Raw genomic sequence first — 22896 nt, 5'->3', positions numbered from 1 at the left:
TCAAATTGAGCTTTTTGGCCTTCAGGGAAAATGCTATGTCTGGCGCAAACCCAACACCTCTCATCACCCTGAGAACACCATCCCCACAGTGAAGCATGGTGGTGGCAGCATCATGCTGTGGGGATGTTCTTCATTGGCAGGGACTGGGAAACTAGTCAGAATTGAAGGAATGATGGATGGCACTAAATACAGGGAAATTCTTGAGGGAAACCTGTTTGTCTTCCAGAGATTTGAGACTGGGACAGAGGTTCACCTTCCCAGCAGGACAATGATCCTAAGCATACTGCTAAAGCAGCACACAAGTGGTTTAAGGGGAAACATTTGAATGTCTTGGAATGGCCTTGTCAAAGCCCAGACCTCAATCCAATTGAGAATCTGTAGTATGACTTAAAGATTGCTGTACACCAGTGGAACCCATCCAACTTGAAGAAGCTGTCTTGAATGGGCAAAAGTCCCAGTGGCTAGATGTGCTAAGCTTTATAGAGACATGCCCCAAGAGACTTGCAGCTGTAATTGCTGCAAAGGTGGCTCTACAAAGTATTGACTTTGGGGGGGATGAATAGTTATGCACGCTAGTTATGCAAGTTTTCTGTTTTTTTGTCTTATTTCTTGTTTCACAATAAAAAATATTTAACATGTTGTGTAAATCAAATGATACAACCCCCCCCCCCCCCAAAAAAAACATATAATAATAATAATTCCAGGTTGTAAGGCAACAAAATAGAAAAAATGCTAAGGGGGGTGAATACTTTCACAAGCCACTGTATACTGACTACGTCCATCACAGCTCGCTCGTTAATGTCTTAGTCAAAATTACGGATCGCCTCCTATCTGTTCGTCGTCCACTTATGCCATAGTTTGTGCATCTCAATTGGCAGTCAGCAAGTCAGCAATATAATATAATTTTTTTCTAAGGCAGGAAATGAGACTGAATTAACTGTTTTGCTGCTAGACAAGGCTCTGCTGATAGCCAGGTGTAGCTGTGGTAAGGTGTTGGAACTGCTGTTGGGACTTTGATTTTGGGACAGCTTAATGTGGGTATGGTTTGTCACTGTTATGGTGCAATTAATGTATTGTTTAGTGTTGTTGGCTTTGCTGGCATGCTCCTTTTCAGTTTGCCCCATCAAGGGGCGGCAGGGTAGCCTAGTGTGTTGGACTAGTAACCGGAAGGTTGCAAGTTCAAACCCCTGAGCTGACAAGGTACAAATCTGTCGTTCTGCCCCTGAACAGGCAGTTAACCCACTGTTCCTAGGCTGCCATTGAAAATAAGAGTTTGTTCTTAACTGACTTGCCTGGTTAAATAAAGGTTCAATTTAAAAGAATATATTTTTTTTTAAAGATGTACATGCTAAAATCACCACTGCACACCAGGATAACACATTTTAGGTCTGGGGAAGAAACAAAATGAGTGAGGGTGTAGTTGCTTTTAATTCAATTGTGCACCTAGCAAGAGACTTTTTGGCTAGTGGGGTTTCTGTCCTGTAGGCTCCAATGTAGTGGCAGAGTTTTCAAAAGTAAATACCCTCCCAAATTATACAAATCATCATGAAATAAGGAAGTTTTTATCTGCAAAGCCTTTAGGGGTGGCAGGTAGCCTAGTGGTTAGAGCGGTGGACTATTTATTAACTGTAAGGTTGCAAGATCGAATCCCCGAGCTGATAAGGTGGAAATCGGTCGTTCTGCCCCTGAACAAGGCAGCTGACCCACTGTGCCTAGGGGGTCATTGGAAATAAGAATTTGTTCTTAACTGACATGCCTAGTGAAATAAAGGTAAAAAAATAAAAGTATATTCAAACAGAGCATGATGACTGAGTTGCGCATCGCAAAGATCCAACTGACTTTCGACCAAACTTTTTTAATGCTTTGCATACCCATTGTTGCCTTAGTTAGCATTTACTGGTATTATCATAAGTTGAAACATCTTTCCTACCCTACCGATGTTGTTCAAATCTGTGAGCTGCTCAATGCGACAACCAGTTAAGCTCGGGCAATGTTGCTTGAGTTTCCTCTGAAACTAGGTGTGTGGGGCACGGGTGAAATATATTTGCGATTTGTGTAGGCTACTTTGTACATGATTTTTGTATTGTACTACATAATTGATATGGCGTAAACCACATTTATATGCCTACATTTGCATTCAGGCCAGGTAGCCTAAAGGCCTACTTCTAAGTGTAGTCCTTTCTCAACATGGACAGTAGCTTTCCAAACAAGACCATGACTAAATTGACAACTCATAAATGGAATTAAATAAACCAAAACTTGTTTCTCACAAGTGTAGCATAGGTTGTGAGCTCTGCAAACAGTGTGTCCACTCTGAAAGGTAAGACTGGAATAATAAATTGAATGCGTTATCAGAAGTTACTCTAAACGAACATTGTAGATTAGGAATTAACATTAAATGTACTACTGGTTAAACATGTAATGGGGAATTGATATACACAAACAATTCACACGAAGTTATGAAACAATGACTGAACAGATTGGCGGGAGAGCACGTTCTGGAGAACGTCTCGTGCATCTTAGCCACTGTGGCATCCACGCGGCCTCTGCAATGTATTAGTTTACTGAGATTGGCGCGAGTCAGACCGGTGTCAACTGTACTATGAAAAAGTATATATTTGCTACTGCTCTACTAAAACAATCTTGATCGACCAAACAATCTACCAGTCGACTAATGGGGGTCCATCTTGGAAGTGAGTATACGCAATGCTCACTGAAAGAAATAAAAAAGGTGTATAACCCTCCGCTACACCACTTGTTGCTGATATATCAGGCAGGTGGTGTGATGTTTATCTTGGTTGAATTTTCCAGGGGTGCGTTCAGGTAATGAAACATTTCTCTACGTTCTGTAACGGTTTGTAAGACTGTTTTTGCGTTTCTGGAAAAAAACATGTCTTGTGTGGTGGTTATGGTGTGACCATTTGCAAAAACCTGTGCAGCACTCCCCCATAATCACAACCTTCTTCAACCCAAGGTTTATTCACTAGGAAACAACTTGAAGCCAACAGAGGTAAAGAGAACTAAACGGGAGGGAACCTACCTGATTGTATCCAATAGAAACTCCATGTTTTTGTTGTAAAATGTTTCCATTGCAAAAGATTTTGCTATTGTTTGCTACTGTCTTCGTCTAAATGAATATACCCATGGTCATTCAGAACAGTATAGTTTCTGTGGAATAAACTTTGGAAACTGTTCTGTCCTGCTGAACGCGCTCCACATTTTAATGTTTAAATAGTATTTGTTATCGAAATGAACGTGGCCAATTGTTTGACTTTGGCTGTATTGTGTGTAAATATACTGAACAAATATAAACGCAACATGTAAAGTGTTGGTCCCATGTTTCATGAGCTGAAATAAAAGATCCCAGAAATGTTCCATATGCACAAAAATATTATTTCTCTCATTTTGTGCAATGTGTTTACATCCCTGTTAGTGAGCATTTCTCCTTTACCAAGATAATACATCCAACTGACACGTGTGGCATATCAAGAAGCTGATTAAACTGGGGACAAAAGGCCCCTCAAATGTGCAGTTTTGTCATACAACACAATGCTACAGATGTCTCAAGTTTTAAGGGAGCATGCAATTGGCATGCTGAGTGCAAGAATGTCCACGAGCTGTTGCAAGAGAATTGAAAGTAAATTTCTCTACCATAAGCTGCCACAACATATTTTTAGAGAATTTGGCTGTATGTCCAACCTGCCTCACAACCGCAAGATCGTCTAACACCAGCCACCCGGACTGCTGATGAAACTGAGGAGAATTTCTGTCTAATAAAGCCTTTTGTGGGGGGGGGTCATTCTGATTGGCTGGCCCAGTTGTGTGAAATCCATAGATTAGGGCCTAATGAATTTATTTCAAATGACTGATATCCTTTATATGAACTAACTCAGTAAAATCATTGAAATTGTTGCATGTTTTTTAAATATTTTTGTTAAGTATATAAATACTGCTTAGTAATGCCCATTCCCTCTGTTATGACCAGGGCCATGGCTGTACCAGGCCCTGCTCCTCCACCTCCCCGTGTGGTCAACATGGCCACTCGGGCCTCCATCATGGCCCCCAACCCAATGTTACAAGGGGCTATAATGATGCAGCAGATGCAAGGTGAGCGCATTTCAGAATGTCAGAAAACGACAGATTAAAAAATGTTTTTAAAAAATCGGTACTGTAGTACATAATTTTATCTACAGCTGGTGCGTACGTGAAAAAGCTGTCAGTTTCTCTGAACTGTTATCACTGACTGTAGAACGCCTTGTAGTTCCGAAGACCACCTGATAGAAACTCTGGCACTACCCTACTGCTGGAAAAAGTGGTGGGAAAAGTACCCAATAGTCATACTTGAGTTAAAGTAAAGATATCTTAATAGAAAATGACTCAAGTGAAAGTCACCTAGTATAAAATACTACTTTGTATTTGCTTTTAAATATACTTAAGTATCAATCTTTAAATTCAATTCGTAAAATGTACTTAAGTATCATATTTCTTATATTAAGCAAACCAGACAGCACAATTGTCTTGTTTTTGTATTTACAAACAAAGCATTTGTGTTGAGTGAGTCTGCCACATCAGATGCCAAAGATGTTCTCTTGATAAGTGTGTGTCTTGGACCATTTTCCTGTCCAAATGTAACAAGTACTTTTAGGTGTCAGGGAAAATGTTGGAGTAAAAAGTGCATTATTTTCTTTAGGAATGTGTAGTGAAGTAAAAGTTGTCAAAAATATAAATGGTAAAGTACAGATACTTTAAAGTACTACTTAATGTATTTTTACTTAAATACTTTACACCAGTGCTGAAAGTTTTTCCACCAATTATTTTTTTCTCCTCATGCTCATCTCCTCCCACACTTTCTTCCTACCTCTATCTCTCCTGTCTCTGGCACTCCAGGTAGCATGCAGGGCTTTGCAGCAGTGAGTGGGCAGCAGTTCACCCAGTTCTTTGCTGCAGGGGCCCGGTCCTCTCTCATGGGCCCTGTACCCATGGGCATGTCCATCAAGACCCCCCACATGGGCTTCCCTGCCCGACACTACCACCCCCACTCCCGCTACTACAACAACAACAACAACGTAATCAAACCTCTATTTAACTATGGATTTCTGTTTGACAAGCTAACAGTTTTGTGTTTTACTCAGTTGTTGGCTAAGATAGTTTTACCCCACAGTATCAAAACAATGAGGAGACTTGATGATAATTGCTTATGGAAATACTGAATTGGTCAATATTATAATCTTTAACATTTGAGTCCTCTATACCTGTTGCACACGTTGATTGCTGAGAGAGCAGTTGAATTGTTGATCAAATGCCTCACCCTGTTCATGTAGGACTATGGGTCACGGCAGCCAGATCGGAAGAGGGAAAATGAGCAGAGAGCCTTGGGGAGCACATTTAGCCGACCTGCAGCCAGCAGGACATCAGGGGAAACCAATGATAAGGCTCTGAAAGGTAGGACCGTACCTGAACACTCACTGCTAGCTGGTGTTATCATTTAAGGTTTTTATTTGCAGCTACCTTTTTTTGTTGTTGGTTGCTTCCTCTTTTCCTATTTCTTCTCTGTTTTTGAGTGGGTGTGAAACCAGTAATTCTGTGGTTGGTACAGTAGCACATGACAGCTCTGTCTCCCTCTTCCTGCAGATGGAGGAGTGGGAGGGCCAGATGGACAGGCACAGCCTTCAGTGCAACCGGAGCCTGAGGAGCCGGCATTGAAGAAGCAGAGGACTGAGGTGTAAGTAGTACTGTTTTGAGTTTGAAAAAATGCATTCCTCGTGGGTCTTTGCATTTTATTTCAGCAAGCCATGACACCCACCATCAAATTGCTTTGAAATCGTTTCTGTACTTAGAAACAGATTAGATTAGCATTCCTACAACGACATTTTGTTGCGATATAATTTGATATCTGAGAAATTAAGCTAACTGATAGTACAACAAGCCACCCACGGACCCTCCACGCTGGTGATGCATGGGTTAACTCATAACTGGGCGGGTTTCGGGTTATTAGATATTGTGTGGATGAAGGGGGTGTAGGTGGTGGGCATGTTGAATAAAGAAAACAATACCTTACATTTATGGATTTACCATTTTTGTGAAATGTATATCTATAGCCTACATTTGTGTTTTTTCTTTAATTATTTTAGGCTATCTGGTATTTAATGTGTAAGTAAGCCTATAAACTTTAGGGCCTAACTGTACAAGATTTGTTGAAGTGGTAAAAGAGGATGATGGCATTGCCGGCTGTGTTGTGACGATTGTGCTACTGTTATTTAATTTTTTAGCAACCCATGCTTTGGTTTTGTTTACCTGGCCATTGTTTCAACTTTTTTGAATATGTCGCACAAATCCAATACCTAATATTAGCATTTTCGCACTTCATATCCAAATCATGGATTTACACAATCAATTTTGGGTGTACTTTAGGATGATTTTAACATGAAGCAGGAAAATAAGTAGCGTCATTGATTTACACAATCAATTTTGGGGGTACTTTAGGATGATTTTAACATGAAGCAGGAAAATTCTAATATAGGTACCATTGACTTGCTTTGGATTTGTTCCACAAATGCTAAAAAATAAAATATATGTATTTGAAACAGTGGCAAACAACCAAAGCATTGTTTGCCATCATACCTTGTCAATAGACTGCTTACAGGTAAGGGAAATAATGTAATTTGGGTGAACTATCCCTTTAACATTAGGGGAATCTAACACATTTTTATTTCACTTAATAGCAGGAACAGCACCATTTAGTGGTCAGAACCTGGTAATATCAGAATGTAGGTTGGGACAGAAACCTAACAATTTAGGGGGGGGGGGTGCACACATCACCAAATTCACTGCGAATACATTGCATAGGAAGAAGAAACAATACTCCATGCTGCAGCATCATACTACTTGTCAAACATAGAAAACTGATACTGTACACTCGTTGTTGGGTGTGGGGGTCCGTTGGTGGCTTTTGACAATTGTTTTTGGGATTACTAGATTTTTTTTATTAGATGTTATTTTTCGAATCTGAGGTTAGGTACTATATTTAGTGATTTATATGAATCCTAAAAATGAAAATGGCCAATTTGGGTGCAATTAATTTCTCAGATATGAAGTTATATTTCAACAAAGTAATGTTGTAAGAATGCTAGTCTTACCTGTTTCTAACTATTTCTAACTACATTTCACAACAATCTGAGCTGGTGGGTGTCAAGCCTCTTTCTTGTTTTGCTTATGTATATCTTCAGATTAGAATATCTATATGCTGTGATGAGTCCTTGGAGGGTAGCAGCTAGTAGTGACACGTATCCTTTATTTCTCTATCCTTCTCTGTCCCAGGTTAGAGGGGACTGTGGAGCAGCCTCCTGAGACAGGCGGGGTCCTGAGTGCAGCAGCGTGTCAAAGCCCACCGGTTGACTGCCAGCCTGGAGGTTTGTGTTCACATACACTACATGACCAAAAGTAAACTCAGCAAAAAAAAAAAAAAGAAACGTCCTCTCACTGTGAACTGCGTTTTATTTTCAGCAAACTTATCATGTGTAAATATTTGTATGAACATAACCAGATTCAACAACTGAGACATAAACTGAACAAGTTCCACAGACATGTGAGTAATAGAAATGGAATAATGTGTCCCTGAACAAAGGGGGGTCAAAATCAAAAGTAACAGTCAGTATCTGGTGTGGCCACCAGCTGCATTAGGTACTGCAGTACATCGCCTTCTCTTGGACTGCACCAGATTTGCCAGTTCTTGCTGTGAGATGTTACCCCACTCTTCCACCAAGGCACCTGCAAGTTCCCGTACATTTCTGGGGGGGAATGGCCCTAGCCCTCACCCTCCGATCCAACAGGTCCCAGACGTGCTCAATGGTATTAAGATCCGGGCTCTTCGCTGGCCATGGCAGAACACTGATATTCCTGTCTTGCAGTAAATCATGCACAGAACGAGCAGTATGGCTGGTGGCATTGTCAGGATGAGCCTGCAGGAAGGGTACCACGTGAGGGAGGAGGATGTCTTCCCTGTAACGCACAGAGTTGAGATTGCCTGTAATGACGACAAGCTCAGTTCGATGATGCTGTGACACACCGCCCCAGACCATAACGGACCATCCACCTCCAAATCGATCCCGCTCCAGAGTACAGGAGTCTGTGTAACGCTCATTTCTTCGACGATAAACGCGAATCCGACCATCACCACTGAGACAAAACCGCGACTCGTCAGCGACGGTGGGTTTTTGCCCATAGGCAATGTTGTTGCCGGTGATGTCTGGTGAGGACCTGCCTTACAACAGGCCTACAAGCCCCCAGTCCAGCGCCTCTCAGCCTATTGCGGACAGTCTGAGCACTGATGGAGGGATTGTGCATTACTGGTGTAACTCGTGCATTTGATATTGCAGAGCCTGGACTCGAACCAGGATCTAGTGGCACAGCTAGCACTGCGATGCAATGCCTTAGGCCACTTGGGAGGCCTCGGACAGAATTTTTTTGTACGCCACTCACTTCGGCACTTGGTGGTCCTGTTCTGTGAGCTTGTGTGGCCTACCACTTCACGGTTGAGCCGGTGTTGCTGCTAGACGTTTCCACCTCACAATAACAGCACTTACAGTTGACCGGGGCAGCTCTAGCAGGATAGACATTTGACAAACTGACTTGTTGGGAAGGTGGCATCCTATGACGTTGCCATGTTGAAAGTCAATGAGCTCTTTCATACGGGCCGTTCTTCTGCCAAGGTTTGTCTATTGAGATTGCATGGCTGTATGCTCGATTTTATAGACCTGTCAGCAACGGGTGTGGCTGCAATAGCCGAATCCACTCATTTGAAGGGGTGTCCACATACTATTGTCTATGGTGTACCATTCCAGCAGCCATTCCAAGCCTCTTACTCCCACAGAGCTACAGCCATATCTACAGAACACCATAGATCGGTATATCTCTGTGGCTTAAGCACTTGCCTTTCACCTTTTGGCTTGGTAGGACTAGTTCTCACCTGTTCTTTCCAATAACAGACTGTGTCATTCTGGAGGAGGGTGGGAGCATAGCTGAACCAGTGACTGCAGAGGCAATGGAGGAGAGCAGAGCAGCCGAGGTGAGTTTTATTTGTTACAGAGGGCTTTACTGAAGCCTAAACCGTGATTGTAATGCTAGTCCAGATGGGTAGCGGGGCACCGATTTTTGCTCACAGAAAGTGAGATGACCTGATCTGAGGGTCCTTGTGTATGAGCAGGTTCAGAGTGGAGTGTCGGCCATGCCAGCCTCTGAGCAGCTGAGTGGTGAGAGCCAGGCATTCACTCCAGGCCTGGAGGACATGGCAGAGGGCAAGGCTGCCCCAGGGGCATTGGAAAGGGGGCAGGAAGAGGGCAAGGAGGGGGGTGATGCTGCCAACAAGTTCTATTGCTACATCTGCACTCTGGCCTGTCACAACCAGCAGGTAGAGTACCCCCTGAGGGTGTAGAGTGGAATGTTTGCGTTTGAATGGTCCAAGGCAAGCACTCAGCTTGACCCTTCAGCGACCCTGTTAGTCAAGTTCATTAGCTGCCACATGGTTGAGCTGTCAGCCCGAGGCTAGTGAGACAGGAATCCCTCTTGTGTCATATCTCTGTGTCCCTCTCTTCACACCTCGCTGTATCCCTCTCTCTTCCTCATTAGGACTTCCAGAGCCACATGAACGGCCTGGTCCACCAGCAGAGGATGATGGAGATCCAACACATGTCCAGCGCCTGTCTGGTCACCCTGATGCCCCGCGTCCAGGATTCGCTGCAGGGAGGCTGCGGAGACAGCTCCTCCTTCAAGGACGGGTCAGTACTAGTGCACGTTGGTGACAGGTAAATGGGATTTAAGTAAGACCCAATAGTTAGGCGATAGGTACCGAATTAAACAACTGACTGAAACAGCAAGGGTCTGCCTAAAATTGTCCAATAAGAAACACTTGTTTTCCGTTGAAAAAAGTTTTGCTATAGTTTGTCTTTGTGAATATGACCCAGATGGCCATCAAATCACATTTTATTGGTCACATACGCATGGTTAGCAGATGTTATTGCGAGTGAAGCGAAATGCTTGTGCTTCTAGTTCCGGCAGTGCAGCGATATCAATCTAGAATAACTGTCTTCAAAGTAATGACTCGGGACGTCGGGTTTGAAATTAATGCTTCTTTTCGTAACACTACTTGTTCACGTTACATTTAACAAAACAATAAAAGAAAGTTGCTAGTGAAAGTCAGGATAATCAGTTGTACATAACTGGGCGTTCGCTCTCTATTTCCTGGCGCAAGGCATTCTGGAACTTGCAGTCAATAGCGTAATCCAATACAACAGAAATGTATGTAGTTCTCTCAATCTCCAACACACGAATTCTAATACAATTACATGTGTAAATAACTAAAGAAAATATCTTTAGATACAGCTCAATACATTAACTCTGTAACCCATTAAAGTTTCAACAATCAACAAGTAATATAACAATTCCACAACTACCTAATACACACATCAAAGGGATGAAATAAGAATATATACCTATAAATATATGGATGAGCAATGACAGAGCGGCATAGGCAAGATGCAGTAGATGGTATAGAATACGGTATGAGTAATGCAAGATATGTAAACATTATTAAAGTGTCATTATTAAAGTGACTAGTGATCCATTTATTAAAGTGGCCAATGATTTGAGTCTATGTTGGTAGCAGTGTTAGTGATGGCTGTTTAACAGTCTGATGGCCTTGAGATAGAAGCTGTTTTTCAGTCTCTCGGTCCCAGCTTTGATGCACCTGTACTGACCTCGCCTTCTGGATGATAGCGGGGTGAACAGGCAGTGGCTCGGGTGGTTGTTGTCCTTGATGATCTTTATGGCCTTCCTGTGACATTGGGTGCTGTCGGTGTCCTGGAGGGCAGGTAGTTCGCCCCTGGTGATGCATTGTGCACCCCCCTCTGGAAAGCCCTGTGGTTGTGGGCGGTGTAGTTGCCGTATTGATTCAGCCCGAAAGGATGCTCTCAATTGTGCAAAAAGTTTTAGGTGACAAGACACATTTTTTTTCAGCCTCCTGAGGTTGACTTGGGTGGATCGTTTCAGTTTGTCTGTGATGTGTACGCAGAGGAACTTAACTTTCCACTCATGTAGCTGCGTGTGTGTAACACAGAGAGAAGAAACCCAGCCCGCAGCTTTGGTGTGCTACCTGCAAAATCCACTACACCAGTACAGTCTTGGTGCACCGCAGGACCAGGGAGCACAAGCTGGCCAGCCGCACCTCCAATCCTTCCTGTACCGTCTGCAAGAGGCACTTCAGGAGCCCACTCCTGTTCCTGGAGCACATGCAGTCCCAGGGGCACAAGCAGAGAGTTGACGAGGTGTGTGTGTGTGTGTGTGTGTGTACTCTGCCTCGGCAGCTTGGAAATCCAATAAATGTATTACATTTTTGGAGTCCCTACTGGCCCCCTAGTGGTACAGGATGCACTACTTTTGACCAGAGCCCTATGGTCCCTAGTTGAAAGTAGTGCACTAAATAGGGAATAATAGGGTGCCACTTGGGCCCTAAACCTTGTCAAACCATTCCCTCCTTATTCACTGTTCTTTGCTCCTCTCACTACAGCTTCGGGAGGAGGGGGGGCCAAAGGCCTTGGCTGAACTGGTTGCCATGGATGCACAAGGCTGCTTTGTAGACGATGGAGACGAGGAGGAGGAGGAGGCATGTGAGGAGGAAGAGGGGGACGAAGAGGAAATGGAAGATGGCGGCGAAGGCAGCTCCCATGGGAAGGTTAGGCATATGCACACGCCTTTTCACACATGGGGATGGGCATTTGATTATTTTATTTTTTTACTGTTATAGTACTCACATTATTTTTTGGAATGGAAAATATATACACTACCGTTCAAAAGTTTGTGGTCGCTTAGAAATTCTTTTTTTATGGAATATCTACATAGGCGTACAGAGGCCCATTATCAGCAACCATCACTCCTGTGTTCCAATGGCACGTTGTGTTAGCTAATCCAAGTTTATCATTTTAAAAGGCTAATTGATCATTAAAAAAACATTTTGCTATTATGTTAGCACAGCTGAAAACTTATGCTAATTAAAGAAGCAATAAAACTGGCCTTATTTAGACTAGTTGAGTATCTGGAGCATCAGCATTTGTGGGTTGGATTACAGGCTCAAAATGTCCAGAAATAAAGCACTTTCTTCTGAAATTCGTCAGTCTATTCTTGTTCTGAGAAATGTAGACTATTCCATGTGAGAAATTGCCAAAAAACTAAAGATCTCGTACTACTCCCTTCATAGACCAGAGCAAACTGGCTTTAATCAGAGTGGGAGGCCCCAGTGTGCAAGAGAACAAGTACATTAGTGTCTAGTTTGAGAAACTAACGCCTCACAAGTCCTCAACTGGCAGCTTCATTAAATAGTACCTGCAAAATGGACACAATGTGTTTTTCTTTAAAAACCAAGGACATTTCTAAGTGACCCCAAACTTTTGAACGGTAGTGTATATTTTTTAGAACATAAGGTCCCACACTGGGATAAATGTGTGCATTTATCTGTATCCCAACAGTGCACAACAATGCCTAATTTATCGTAACCATTACAGATAGAAAATCCCAATTGCTAAATTGCCTTGTATATTCAGTCAAGAAAACAACTACTGCGATTTAAGGTTCGGGGCTCAGTTTGGTGTGTTGAATTTTGTTTTATGGTTTATGAACCAAAATCTTTTCGATATTGTCCTACCGACATGTGACAGTTTATTATGCCGGTTCTTTGGAATTTTCTAAAGGGATTTTAAAAAATCCACATTGAACAGTGCAAGGGGATGAATTACAGTCACTGCATCTGTTTGGTGAGTAGGCCTAGGCTTAATGAAGCCGATGACAATATGCTCTTTGAAAAAAACGAACTAATGTTTTTGCATATTGCCATTGTGGAACCTGTATGTTTAGGGGGTTTATATCCTAGACTAATTAATTGTAAATGGCACTAGCAATTTGCAAAGTAGCCTTATATACAGTGCCTTGCGAAAGTATCCGGCCCCCTTGAACTTTGCGACCTTTTGCCACATTTCAGGCTTCAAACATAAAGATATAAAACTGTATTTTTTTGTGAAGAATCAACAACAAGTGGGACACAATCATGAAGTGGAACGACATTTATTGGATATTTCAAACTTTTTTAACAAATCAAAAACTGAAAAATTGGGCGTGTAAAATTATTCAGACCCTTTACTTTCAGTGCAGCAAACTCTCTCCAGAAGTTCAGTGAGGATCTCTGAATGATCCAATGTAGACCTAAATGACTAATGATGATAAATACAATCCACCTGTGTGTAATCAAGTCTCCGTATAAATGCACCTGCACTGTGATAGTCTCAGACGTCCGTTAAAAGTGCAGAGAGCATCATGAAGAACAAGGAACACACCAGGCAGGTCCAAGATACTGTTGTGAAGAAGTTTAAAGCCGGATTTGGATACAAAAAGATTTCCCAAGCTTTAAACATCCCAAGGAGCACTGTGCAAGCGATAATATTGAAATGGAAGGAGTATCAGACCACTGCAAATCTACCAAGACCTGGCCGTCCCTCTAAACTTTCAGCTCATACAAGGAGAAGACTGATCAGAGATGCAGCCAAGAGGCCCATGATCACTCTGGATGAACTGCAGAGATCTACAGCTGAGGTGGGAGCCTCCATAGGACAACAATCAGTCGTATATTGCACAAATCTGGCCTTTATGGAAGAGTGGCAAGAAGAAAGCCATTTCTTAAAGATATCCATAAAAAGTGTTGTTTAAAGTTTGCCACAAGCCACCTGGGAGACACACCAAACATGTGGAAGAAGGTGCTCTGGTCAGATGAAACCAAAATTGAACTTTTTGGCAACAATGCAAAACGTTATGTTTGGCGTAAAAGCAACACAGCTAAACACACCATCCCCACTGTCAAACATGGTGGTGGCAGCATCATGGTTTGGGCCTGCTTTTCTTCAGCAGGGACAGGGAAGATGGTTAAAATTGATGGGAAGATGGATGGAGCCAAATACAGGACCATTCTGGAAGAAAACCTGATGGAGTCTGCAAAAGACCTGAGACTGGGACGGAGATTTGTCTTCCAACAAGACAATGATCCAAAACATAAAGCACAATCTACAATGGAATGGTTCAAAAATAAACATATCCAGGTGTTAGAATGGCCAAGTCAAAGTCCAGACCTGAATCCAATCGAGAATCTGTGGAAAGAACTGAAAACTGCTGTTCACAAATGCTCTCCATCCAACCTCACTGAGCTCGAGCTGTTTTGCAAGGAGGAATGGGAAAAAAAGTCAGTCTCTCGATGTGCAAAACTGATAGAGACATACCCCAAGCGACTTACAGCTGTAATCACAGCAAAAGGTGGCGCTACAAAGTATTAACTTAAGGGGGCTGAATCATTTTGCACACCCAATTTTTCAGTTTTTGATTTGTTAAAAAAGTTTGAAATATCCAATAAATGTCGTTCCACTTCATGATTGTGTCCCACTTGTTGGTGATTCTTCACAAAAAAATACAGTTTTATATCTTTGTTTGAAGCCTGAAATGTGGCAAAAGGTCGCAAAGTTCAAGGGGGCCGAATACTTTCGCAAGGCACTGTGTGTGTATATATATATATATATATGCAAAAAATAGAATGGATGCAATTATTCCAAAACTGCTAGTTGTTGGAACACATTTCCCAGCCTCAGTCAATCATTTGGGATGGAATGTAGCTTGTGTATTTTTTTTTATACCCACTGTTTTTTAGAAGCATTTATTTCTGTAGCCGGGGCCCTGTGTAGCAGGAGCAGGCGGAACACGAGTGAGACATGGAGGGGAAAGGGAATTCTGTTTATTTTTTGATGTGCCCCGCAAATGCACATGTACAAATAGAACACTAGTCAAAGCAAATTAACTTGGTCTTCAAGACAACACTTTTTCTTTTTACGGTATTTGAAAACAATGATCTCTGGTTAAAGCGTTTTGATGTCCGTTTTCCTAGTCACACCACGTCTCTTTTCCAGCTCTTGCTCTTTCTCCCATGCGCACATTCACTTTTTTCCCCCAGCATCAATATTGGAGAAATGTTGGGACATATTATCTTCCTGAAACGTCTGTATATCGTTATCGTTGTTGGTAATGGATCTATTTGGTAATGTGTGTATTTGGTGTGGCAGGACGTCTGGCCAACCCAGATGGAGGTGGCTCTACTAGAGGATGTAGATGAAGAGGAGGAGTTTGACCCTGACACGGTGTACGGTGAGTGACACACCCTACACGAGGACACGCACTGTCTGCGTCATTACGCAAGACTCACTGACTTGCCATAGTCAAATGAAAGCCATTCAGAATCAGTCATTAGTACCTGTTATATATTTAGCTATATATTGCACATTATGATTTTGTTATGTGTGATTCTGTTGTCATTGACTTACCTGTCTCTGCCTGTCTCCCAGGTTCTAGCTTTGTGGTTCCTGTGGCTGGGTTCCTCTGTAGACTCTGCCAGCAGTTCTACCATTTTGAGTCCTCAGCCCGCCACTTGCACTGCAAGTCACTCAAACACTTTGAGAACCTCAAGGTTGGTTGTATAATCACATTTCTTGTGTATGGTTGTGTATGAATTAAGACACCACACATCAAATTAACATGTTTGCCTGTCTGTTGTAGTCATCTCCTTTATTTCCTATGTGTTTTTTGCCTTCTCTCCCCTACAGAAGTACAGGGCCTTGCGTAGCCAGAAGGATGGGACAGTGGAACCTACTCCCATAGACGGTACGGACGGCGATTCAGAGTGTGATAGTAACCACACTGTCTCAGATTCAAACAGCCTGCCTTCAGAGCTCCTCAGCAGCCCTGCCTTACTCCAGCCCACCATCTCCATCACCAGACTGAAGTCCTCCAGACCCTGCCCTGAACCCCAGAACAACACTCCCTCAGCTTCATCCCTGAAGGACCTCACCACCACCAGCAGCTCTGTGGGGACTCCGGCTCAAGCCTCCCCAGAGAAGCAGAGCTCAGTAAACCCTGAGGACAAGGAGGAAGAGCCAACCGCAGAACAAGCACCAGTCACAGAGGAAGAGCCAAGCCCAGAACTAGCACCAGTCGCAGAGGAGGAGCCAGCACCAGTCGCAGAGGAGGAGCCAGCACCAGTCGCAGAGGAGGAGCCAGCACCAGTCGCAGAGGAGGAGCCAGCACCAGTCGCAGAGGAGGAGCCAGCACCAGTCGCAGAGGAGGAGCCAACACCAGTCGCAGAGGAGGAGCCAGTGGCAGTTGAGGAAAAGTCAGCCCCAGTCACAGGAGAAGAAGAAGAGGCAAAGGCAGCTGCTCCAGAAGAGAAGACGGGCAAAGGGAAAGCGAAGGGCCCATCCAAAAGGAAGTCCGGGAGGACAACACGGAGACGTTGAGGAAGAGAAAGCAGGAGAAAGGGAGGGGGATGGAGAGTGGGAGCGGAAGAAAGAAATAATATCCAGTACAATCTCTACCCTAGGACAGGGTACATTAGCTCAATAGACCTGGCAACTCAAAACCGGTGATCCTCTAACCTATATTTGTAGGTGTTTAGGTGTTTCATTTTTTGAATAACACGACTAGATAGAAATGACTAATTTGCATTCAGTGCAAAGAGAAGAGAATTATGCGGAAGAAATTGTGGATGTGTGTGTTGCTGTCATAGTGTGGAAAGGGTCAAATGAAAATGAAGGTCTGTTTTTAGTTTATACATGTCGTTCTAGTTAGCTAAATGTCTAACTCAACACATTGTTGCCAGGTTTAGGAAGGGAGTGGTGTTTTAGTCCAGGAACCGAGTGAATCATTATAGCAGGCAACTTATCTGAAAATATTTGTGATGGGGGTGGGAATTTAAAAAGTAAATGGTACTGTTTGAATGTCGAGTAACTATGAACCTTGATTTGATCCTAGCTTTGTTGAAGTGCTATTGTCCTTGACATTTTTTACACATTCTCTGAACTGTTCTGGAGATTTCTTTGGATGTTAGCAGGTGAGGGGATTAGTTAGAGGGGGGGTTTTAAAGGGGGAAAGTCTTAACTGCTTGGTCTATTTAGCTCAGATACACCCTGAGCTGCTGCTTTCCCCTCACTATACTGCTAAATACATTTTGAATTGACTTGTTTAGCTCTTTAACCCCTTGATTGCTGAAACTGCCTACATCCCACTGGTTTCGCTCCCAATTTGCACCTGAACCTCCATAAGGCTGTGCGATAAGCTCATGGTTTTGACAGGACTCAATTATAGATGTTCCTGCAATGTTAGGAAGCAGAGCATGATTTTAGTGAGCTTTGAATATGGCTGTTCTTAACTCATAATGTTCTATTATAACAGTTGTCTAGTCTAACAGAACTTGACAACTCCTGAGACCATAAAACGATCATTTTAGGTGTGGCTGGAATAGGGAGAACACATTGGCCTAGAATAGATCCTCTTTGCCAGAGTTTGTTCTCAGGAGACAACCAGTTTTATGCGAAGTTCAGTGCGCACTCTTTTTTTCCCCCTCACAGTTGGAGGCATTAGGCCTACCTATTGCCAGCTAATACAATGAGGGATATCCAAACGCTGTCACCCCATTTTAATGTTAATATTTAAAAAAATCCTGAACTGAAAGCAATGTTGCATTAACAAGCTTACGCATCACAAACATGACATTGTAAAAGAGTTTTGTGCTGGTTTTCCATCCTTTTTTAAACATTGAGTTGGTACTTTTTTTCTCACACACCTTGTACACTGGACTAGTAAGAGTCATTTTTTTTTGTTTAAGTGTCTGTACAAGTGACATTGCATGACAGTTGTCAAGGTTATCAACAATATTGAAGTGGTATGGATGGACTTTTTCATAACAATGAGACCTGACTTGGAGAAACAAAGGCTGCGTTTAGTCAGGCAGCCCAATACTGATCTTTTTTCACTAAGGCCGTGTCCACAATTGACAATCACATGCAACTTCTGTTATTAGAATATGAAGATGCATTGAAACGACAGGTCTAGATGAACAAAAGTCGGATTGTGGTTGGAATTGTTTAGATCTGGCTAACTGCCTCAATGAGTCTCTGACCAGCACCTGTGTGGATTTCTGTCTTTTTGCAATCAGGTTACCAAAAGTGAATACAGTGGGCAATGTCACAGCACTCCGCCAACAAATCTCCAGAAAATGTATGTTTTTGCAGCAAGAGACACCTTTTTTCATTATATGTTGATTAACTGGAGGAAATGCGTTCCTAGCATGAGGAATGTGTTTGCTGGCTTCATAAATGTTAGCCCACCAGCTTATTTGGAAAAACAATTTTTTGTTTGGAGTTATAACCTGTTAGCCAGCAAGCAAAGCTAAAAGGGATTGCAAACTAGCTACTGCCATCAAGTTGTCAGATTTAGCCTGTTCCAGCATTTGAAGAAAAATGGAATCCTGTGACACAATGTGGACGTGTTTGGAATTCAATGATCAGAATACAAACGTCGCATGAACTGTCAAGTCTAGACACGGTCTAATTGGTCTTTAAACCAATCAGCTCTGAAAAATATCTGATGTGAAAAAAAATCGGTGGTTAGTCACAATACCAATTTAGTGGGGGGAAAAAAAATCAGAATTGGATGTTCAAACGCAGCCTAACTGGTCAGGAAACTCTTTGCTTTGGGCACGGAGAATGAAGTGTCTTTTCCCCATTGATAGCCAATTAGTGTAGAAGTTGTTTATTTTTTTTCTCATGCATATCTTGTTAGCTCCAGTACACTGGACTAGTGGACTGTGTATAGATGGGCAGCCCAATTATGATATTGTTTCCTCTATATGGACCAATCGCATCTTTTTTCAAAGCTGATCTGATTGGTCAAAAGACCAGAATTGGGCTGGATGCCCAGAATTGGGCTGGATGTCCAAATGCAGCCATAGCCATTGAGTAGAATTGTCTGTACAAACATTGCATGGTAGAGTTGTCACCTTACAAATTAGTAACATTAATATCAACAATAATGAAATTAATAAATTATATGACTTGGGGAGTTTTTCATAATCATGAGACGTCAGCGGGGTAATCTAACTGGTCAGGAAAATCTCTTGGCTCCAGGCACAGAGAAGGAAGTGTATTTTCCCTAGTGGTAATAAATGTGTAGCAGTCTAAAAGTTACAGAAGCTGAGAACCAGCAGTTCTGATTTTGAAGTACACCAACAGAAGAAATTGAATAATTCACCAGATTGTGATCTATTTAATTGACGAGACGTGGATAACCATTTGTCACTGGCCTCTTGGTGAGAGGAGACCTGAATATAGGATAATTGTTCATAAGTTATAGACAGAACTACATAAGACCGAATCAAGTAATGTAGCACTCCAGTAAAGAGTCCCCAATCACAGCCACTGTATTTTTTTTCAAGGAACAAGTCTCTCCCAGATGATACTGATGCTTTCAGTGAATGGGCAGTTGTTATTAGTTCACTTTTACTGCAGAAGAGCAGATGCATAGACTGTTTACACAGGCAGCCCAATTTTCAGATTTTTTTTTCTGAGATGTTCTTAGTCAAAATACCAATTAGATCAATTGGGCTAACTGTGTAAACAAACCCATATTGGCTTTGATGAAAGCAAGCTCATTTGTCTTGTCTCTGGTTTGTGTCCCACTGAAATATTATACAGGACCAGAGCACGACAGAAAGGGTCATTTATGTGACATTTCAAACAGCTGTATGTTTCTTAATGTATTTTTATTCTACAAATGACAAACCGATGAACAAGTGTTTTCTAGCAGCTGGAAGTTTCATGTATTTTTGGGATGTTTTCTGTATTGGGGTCATTTTAATTTATAATAAAATTTGACAATTGCCTCACTGTGATTATTGAATATCTCATTGTTTTAAAGAGCTAGTTCTTGACGCTAGTGATTCAAGATGTCACACTCAGATAATTAACAGTAACACATTCAATATACTGTTATTAAATCTGACAAGGAAAAACTGAATTGGAAAGAAGTGGAACACAAACACATTAATCTCTTCTTGCGTGTCACAGAAAAATATTGACCAATCAAAGCTCACATATGATTTGTAGTATTACCCCATAGAGATTAACTTAGCTGCTTACCTACCACCAGTGTGTTCATTACATTTTACAACAGAAACTGTTTACCATCTTAGAGCCAAACATAGCAAATGAAACAGGGAGGGACCTACCTGAATTTGTGCAATAGAAACTTGTTTTCGTTGCAAAACGTTTTGGAACAGAAACCAATTCGGCAAAATGAATACACCCCAGTTATGACATGAATCACAGCGTATTCTGCATGCTTTTACACCCCACACCAAGCACATGGATAAATAAGTACTAATCATGGGGGCAATTGACTATACGGATAGCTAAGCTGAAACATTGGTATACATTGTAAGTGTTGATGGTGGCATAAACTAGTCACTTCAACACAGAATGTACTCAGCTTTTGGCTCTTTTACTTAACTAAGCAGGAACCATCTTAAAAGTTCAACAGCTGTGTATCGATTAAAATTGTATAGTTTAGTGGAGGGTTCATAAGTGCTACATGAAAGGGACAGAGAAAATCCTATCACATGAACACTTGAGAAAAGGAAAGATGCTCATATTGGTAGGTGGAATGTTGTTTTGTGTAACATTGAGTAGTCCAGCTTTATCCTCTTCGCCCTTCTCCCCTTCAGAGGCCGGAGAATCTTTGTCCAGGGACTGTTGATCCTCTCCTGAGGGTGTAGCAGTGCTCAGTTGAACTCTGAACTCCTGCCAGGCCTGCCAGTTAGATTCCAACAGTTCATGTAGTTGGTCGTTGCGTTCCTCCAGGTCCTCCAGGCAGGAGTTGATCTGATCCAGCAGTGTTGATGGCTACATACTCTGCCAAAAGAGAGTGATATGAGAACAGCAAAGATGTGCAATTCCTAACAGACAAATACAGACACCCTATTGGCTTATGTACACAGCTGTGAATGACAACACACACAGTTTTGTTTTATTATCCTTGTGGAGACCAAAACATTTATTCCCTTTCTAAATCCTATGTTCCCTAACCCTTAACCTAAAATAGCATTTTTCCTCATGGGGACCGGCGAAATGTACCCACTTGTCAGAATGTTCCTTGTGAGGACTTCTGGTACCCACAAGGATAGTTAAACCAACAAAAAAACGCACACTGTATCTCTTAAATCACAGCCGCAGAGATGATGCTTCCTCTGTGATGACATCTGAAACATACCAGTATTACTTGAATTCATCTTCATTGTCGATGATGTCATCGTCAGTTGAGATGTTAGGATCTCCATTTGATCCAGACATATTGTTGTTTATTTCTTCTGAGGTTTAACGGCGGTTGACATCCAATTTGTTTCATTACCGCCATCTACTAGACTGGAGTACAACTCCATTATACACTTGAAAAATACAAATGTACTAAATAAATACCCTACCATCTAACACTACACTCACTAATTTCAAAATTATATAAAATTAAATGAACACCACCCTACTCCACTAATTTAATGTATTTACTCCTACCTCATGCCATCACCCTGAAAGGATGGGACGTCACCACTTAACACACCCTGTAACTCTTCTGATGTCAAGTCTAGCACACCCAAATACCTCTCTGCAGCTGCCACCACAACCTCAATTTTCCTGAGACTTCCGATCCATCCCTTCAGTACAATGTGACAACTAATGCACTACTCTAACCCTGGAAACCTCAACCTGCCTCTCTCGCAAGGGACATTTCTGATCCCCAGCTCCATGGGCACACCAACAATTAACACAACTACTTTCCCCCATACTACACATTCCTTTGTCTCATGCCCTTCTGCACATTTCTCACACCTTGGACCCTCCCTCCTACACGCTGCTGCCACATACCCATAAACTTGACACCTGTAGCGTCGTAATGTAGTCGGCACATCGCTCGTACAGGATTACTTATATATCCAAACTTTATCGGGCAAAGACTCAACTTCAAAAGAACAGACAATGACTTCCGTTTCCCCACCCTGTTTGCGTCGCATCAAACGACGATCATCACATACACCGGGAATCTTTCCCCTCAGCTGGTCAACTTTTATATTTACTGCTACCCCTGTTATCACTCCTTTCATTTGTGCCCTTTTCTTGAGAACGAAACAATTCACTTTTCTTGCCCTCATTAGTTTTACTCCAAGCGTATTCTCCCTCTGCCTCACAAAAACACAAACAGTTATCACTAGACTATTTCTAGTTACCATCACCCAACAATTTTTTCACCCACCGTGAAACCACAAATGGATCAGCAAAAAGGGAAGAGTACGCTTTTTTCCATAAACTTCACTCCTACTGCCAGACTCTTCTTCATCCTGATCCTCGGTGCATACCTCGGTATACAATAACTTCACCGAACCTACCACATAGGATACTTCACACTTATTCACTTCCATTTCTCCTCCTGTCTTCAGCTCCCCCTGCTTACACTTTCTACCATTCTTATTTAACAAACCATCTCCCCTTTCCCACTATTTTTATCCGACACAAGCCCTATCTTTTCCCCTCCATTCCTCCTCCGTTTTCCAAGTATAGGTCTCCTCCTGCTGCCCCACTCCTGACACCCATCTTGTTCTAGCTTTCTCTAGGGACTCCATTTCCGCCGAGCGCTCTTCTCCCTATTGTTGTTTACGTAGAATTAGCTACACTTAAATGAATTAAGAGAAAAGATGCGTTAGCTGGCACTGCAGCCCATGTAGCTAACGTTAGTAACTTAACACAGATAAACGTTTACTTACATTACTATGTTCATCACCAGTGCACTTCACATATAGTGGGGGTTTCTATTATAATATTCTACTGGAAAACAAAAACCTAAAAAGGACTACATCATAATGCACAAATTGGACTTAGCTGGACTGCTAGCTAACAACCGCAGCCTGTCACTTAGTGTCAGATGACTGATGATGACAACACT

The 22896-nt window shown here is 42.2% G+C and overlaps 1 protein-coding gene and 1 long non-coding RNA gene across 4 annotated transcripts in view; one reads left to right on the top strand and one right to left on the bottom strand.

Moving 5' to 3' along the window:
* The window catches only part of LOC149983614 (uncharacterized), a 24974-nt gene extending 5176 nt beyond the window's left edge, over positions 1–19798 (top strand). The window contains exons 3-15 of one of the 2 annotated variants that reach the window (XM_090236245.1): positions 3986–4107; positions 4888–5066; positions 5322–5442; positions 5632–5722; positions 7318–7409; positions 8985–9064; positions 9203–9406; positions 9625–9773; positions 11111–11318; positions 11561–11725; positions 15141–15222; positions 15420–15541; positions 15678–19798. In XM_090236245.1, the coding sequence (XP_090092371.1) occupies positions 3986–4107; positions 4888–5066; positions 5322–5442; positions 5632–5722; positions 7318–7409; positions 8985–9064; positions 9203–9406; positions 9625–9773; positions 11111–11318; positions 11561–11725; positions 15141–15222; positions 15420–15541; positions 15678–16367 (2305 nt within the window). In that variant the 3' untranslated portion in view covers positions 16368–19798. The remainder of the gene's footprint in view (positions 1–3985; positions 4108–4887; positions 5067–5321; positions 5443–5631; positions 5723–7317; positions 7410–8984; positions 9065–9202; positions 9407–9624; positions 9774–11110; positions 11319–11560; positions 11726–15140; positions 15223–15419; positions 15542–15677) is intronic. The other variant, XM_090236246.1, reaches the window with a different exon arrangement.
* On the bottom strand, positions 19651–22896 carry LOC110524747 (uncharacterized). 2 transcript variants are annotated; one of them, XR_016496361.1, is made up of 3 exons: positions 22718–22896; positions 21175–22626; positions 19651–20816 (listed from the first exon to the last, which is right to left on the bottom strand). It is a non-coding gene; the product is annotated as an uncharacterized LOC110524747 (long non-coding RNA). The 2 variants fall into 2 exon arrangements; XR_016496362.1 differs by having other exon boundaries at positions 21175–21326.

The sequence above is a fragment of the Oncorhynchus mykiss genome, chromosome 5 (assembly GCF_057628025.1).
Source record: "Oncorhynchus mykiss isolate SJ-2025 chromosome 5, ASM5762802v1, whole genome shotgun sequence".
In the NCBI taxonomy this organism is placed as follows: Eukaryota; Metazoa; Chordata; class Actinopteri; order Salmoniformes; family Salmonidae; genus Oncorhynchus; species Oncorhynchus mykiss.
The sequence above is the reverse complement of the archived record's forward strand: the minus strand, read 5'-3'. Positions and strand labels throughout refer to the sequence as shown.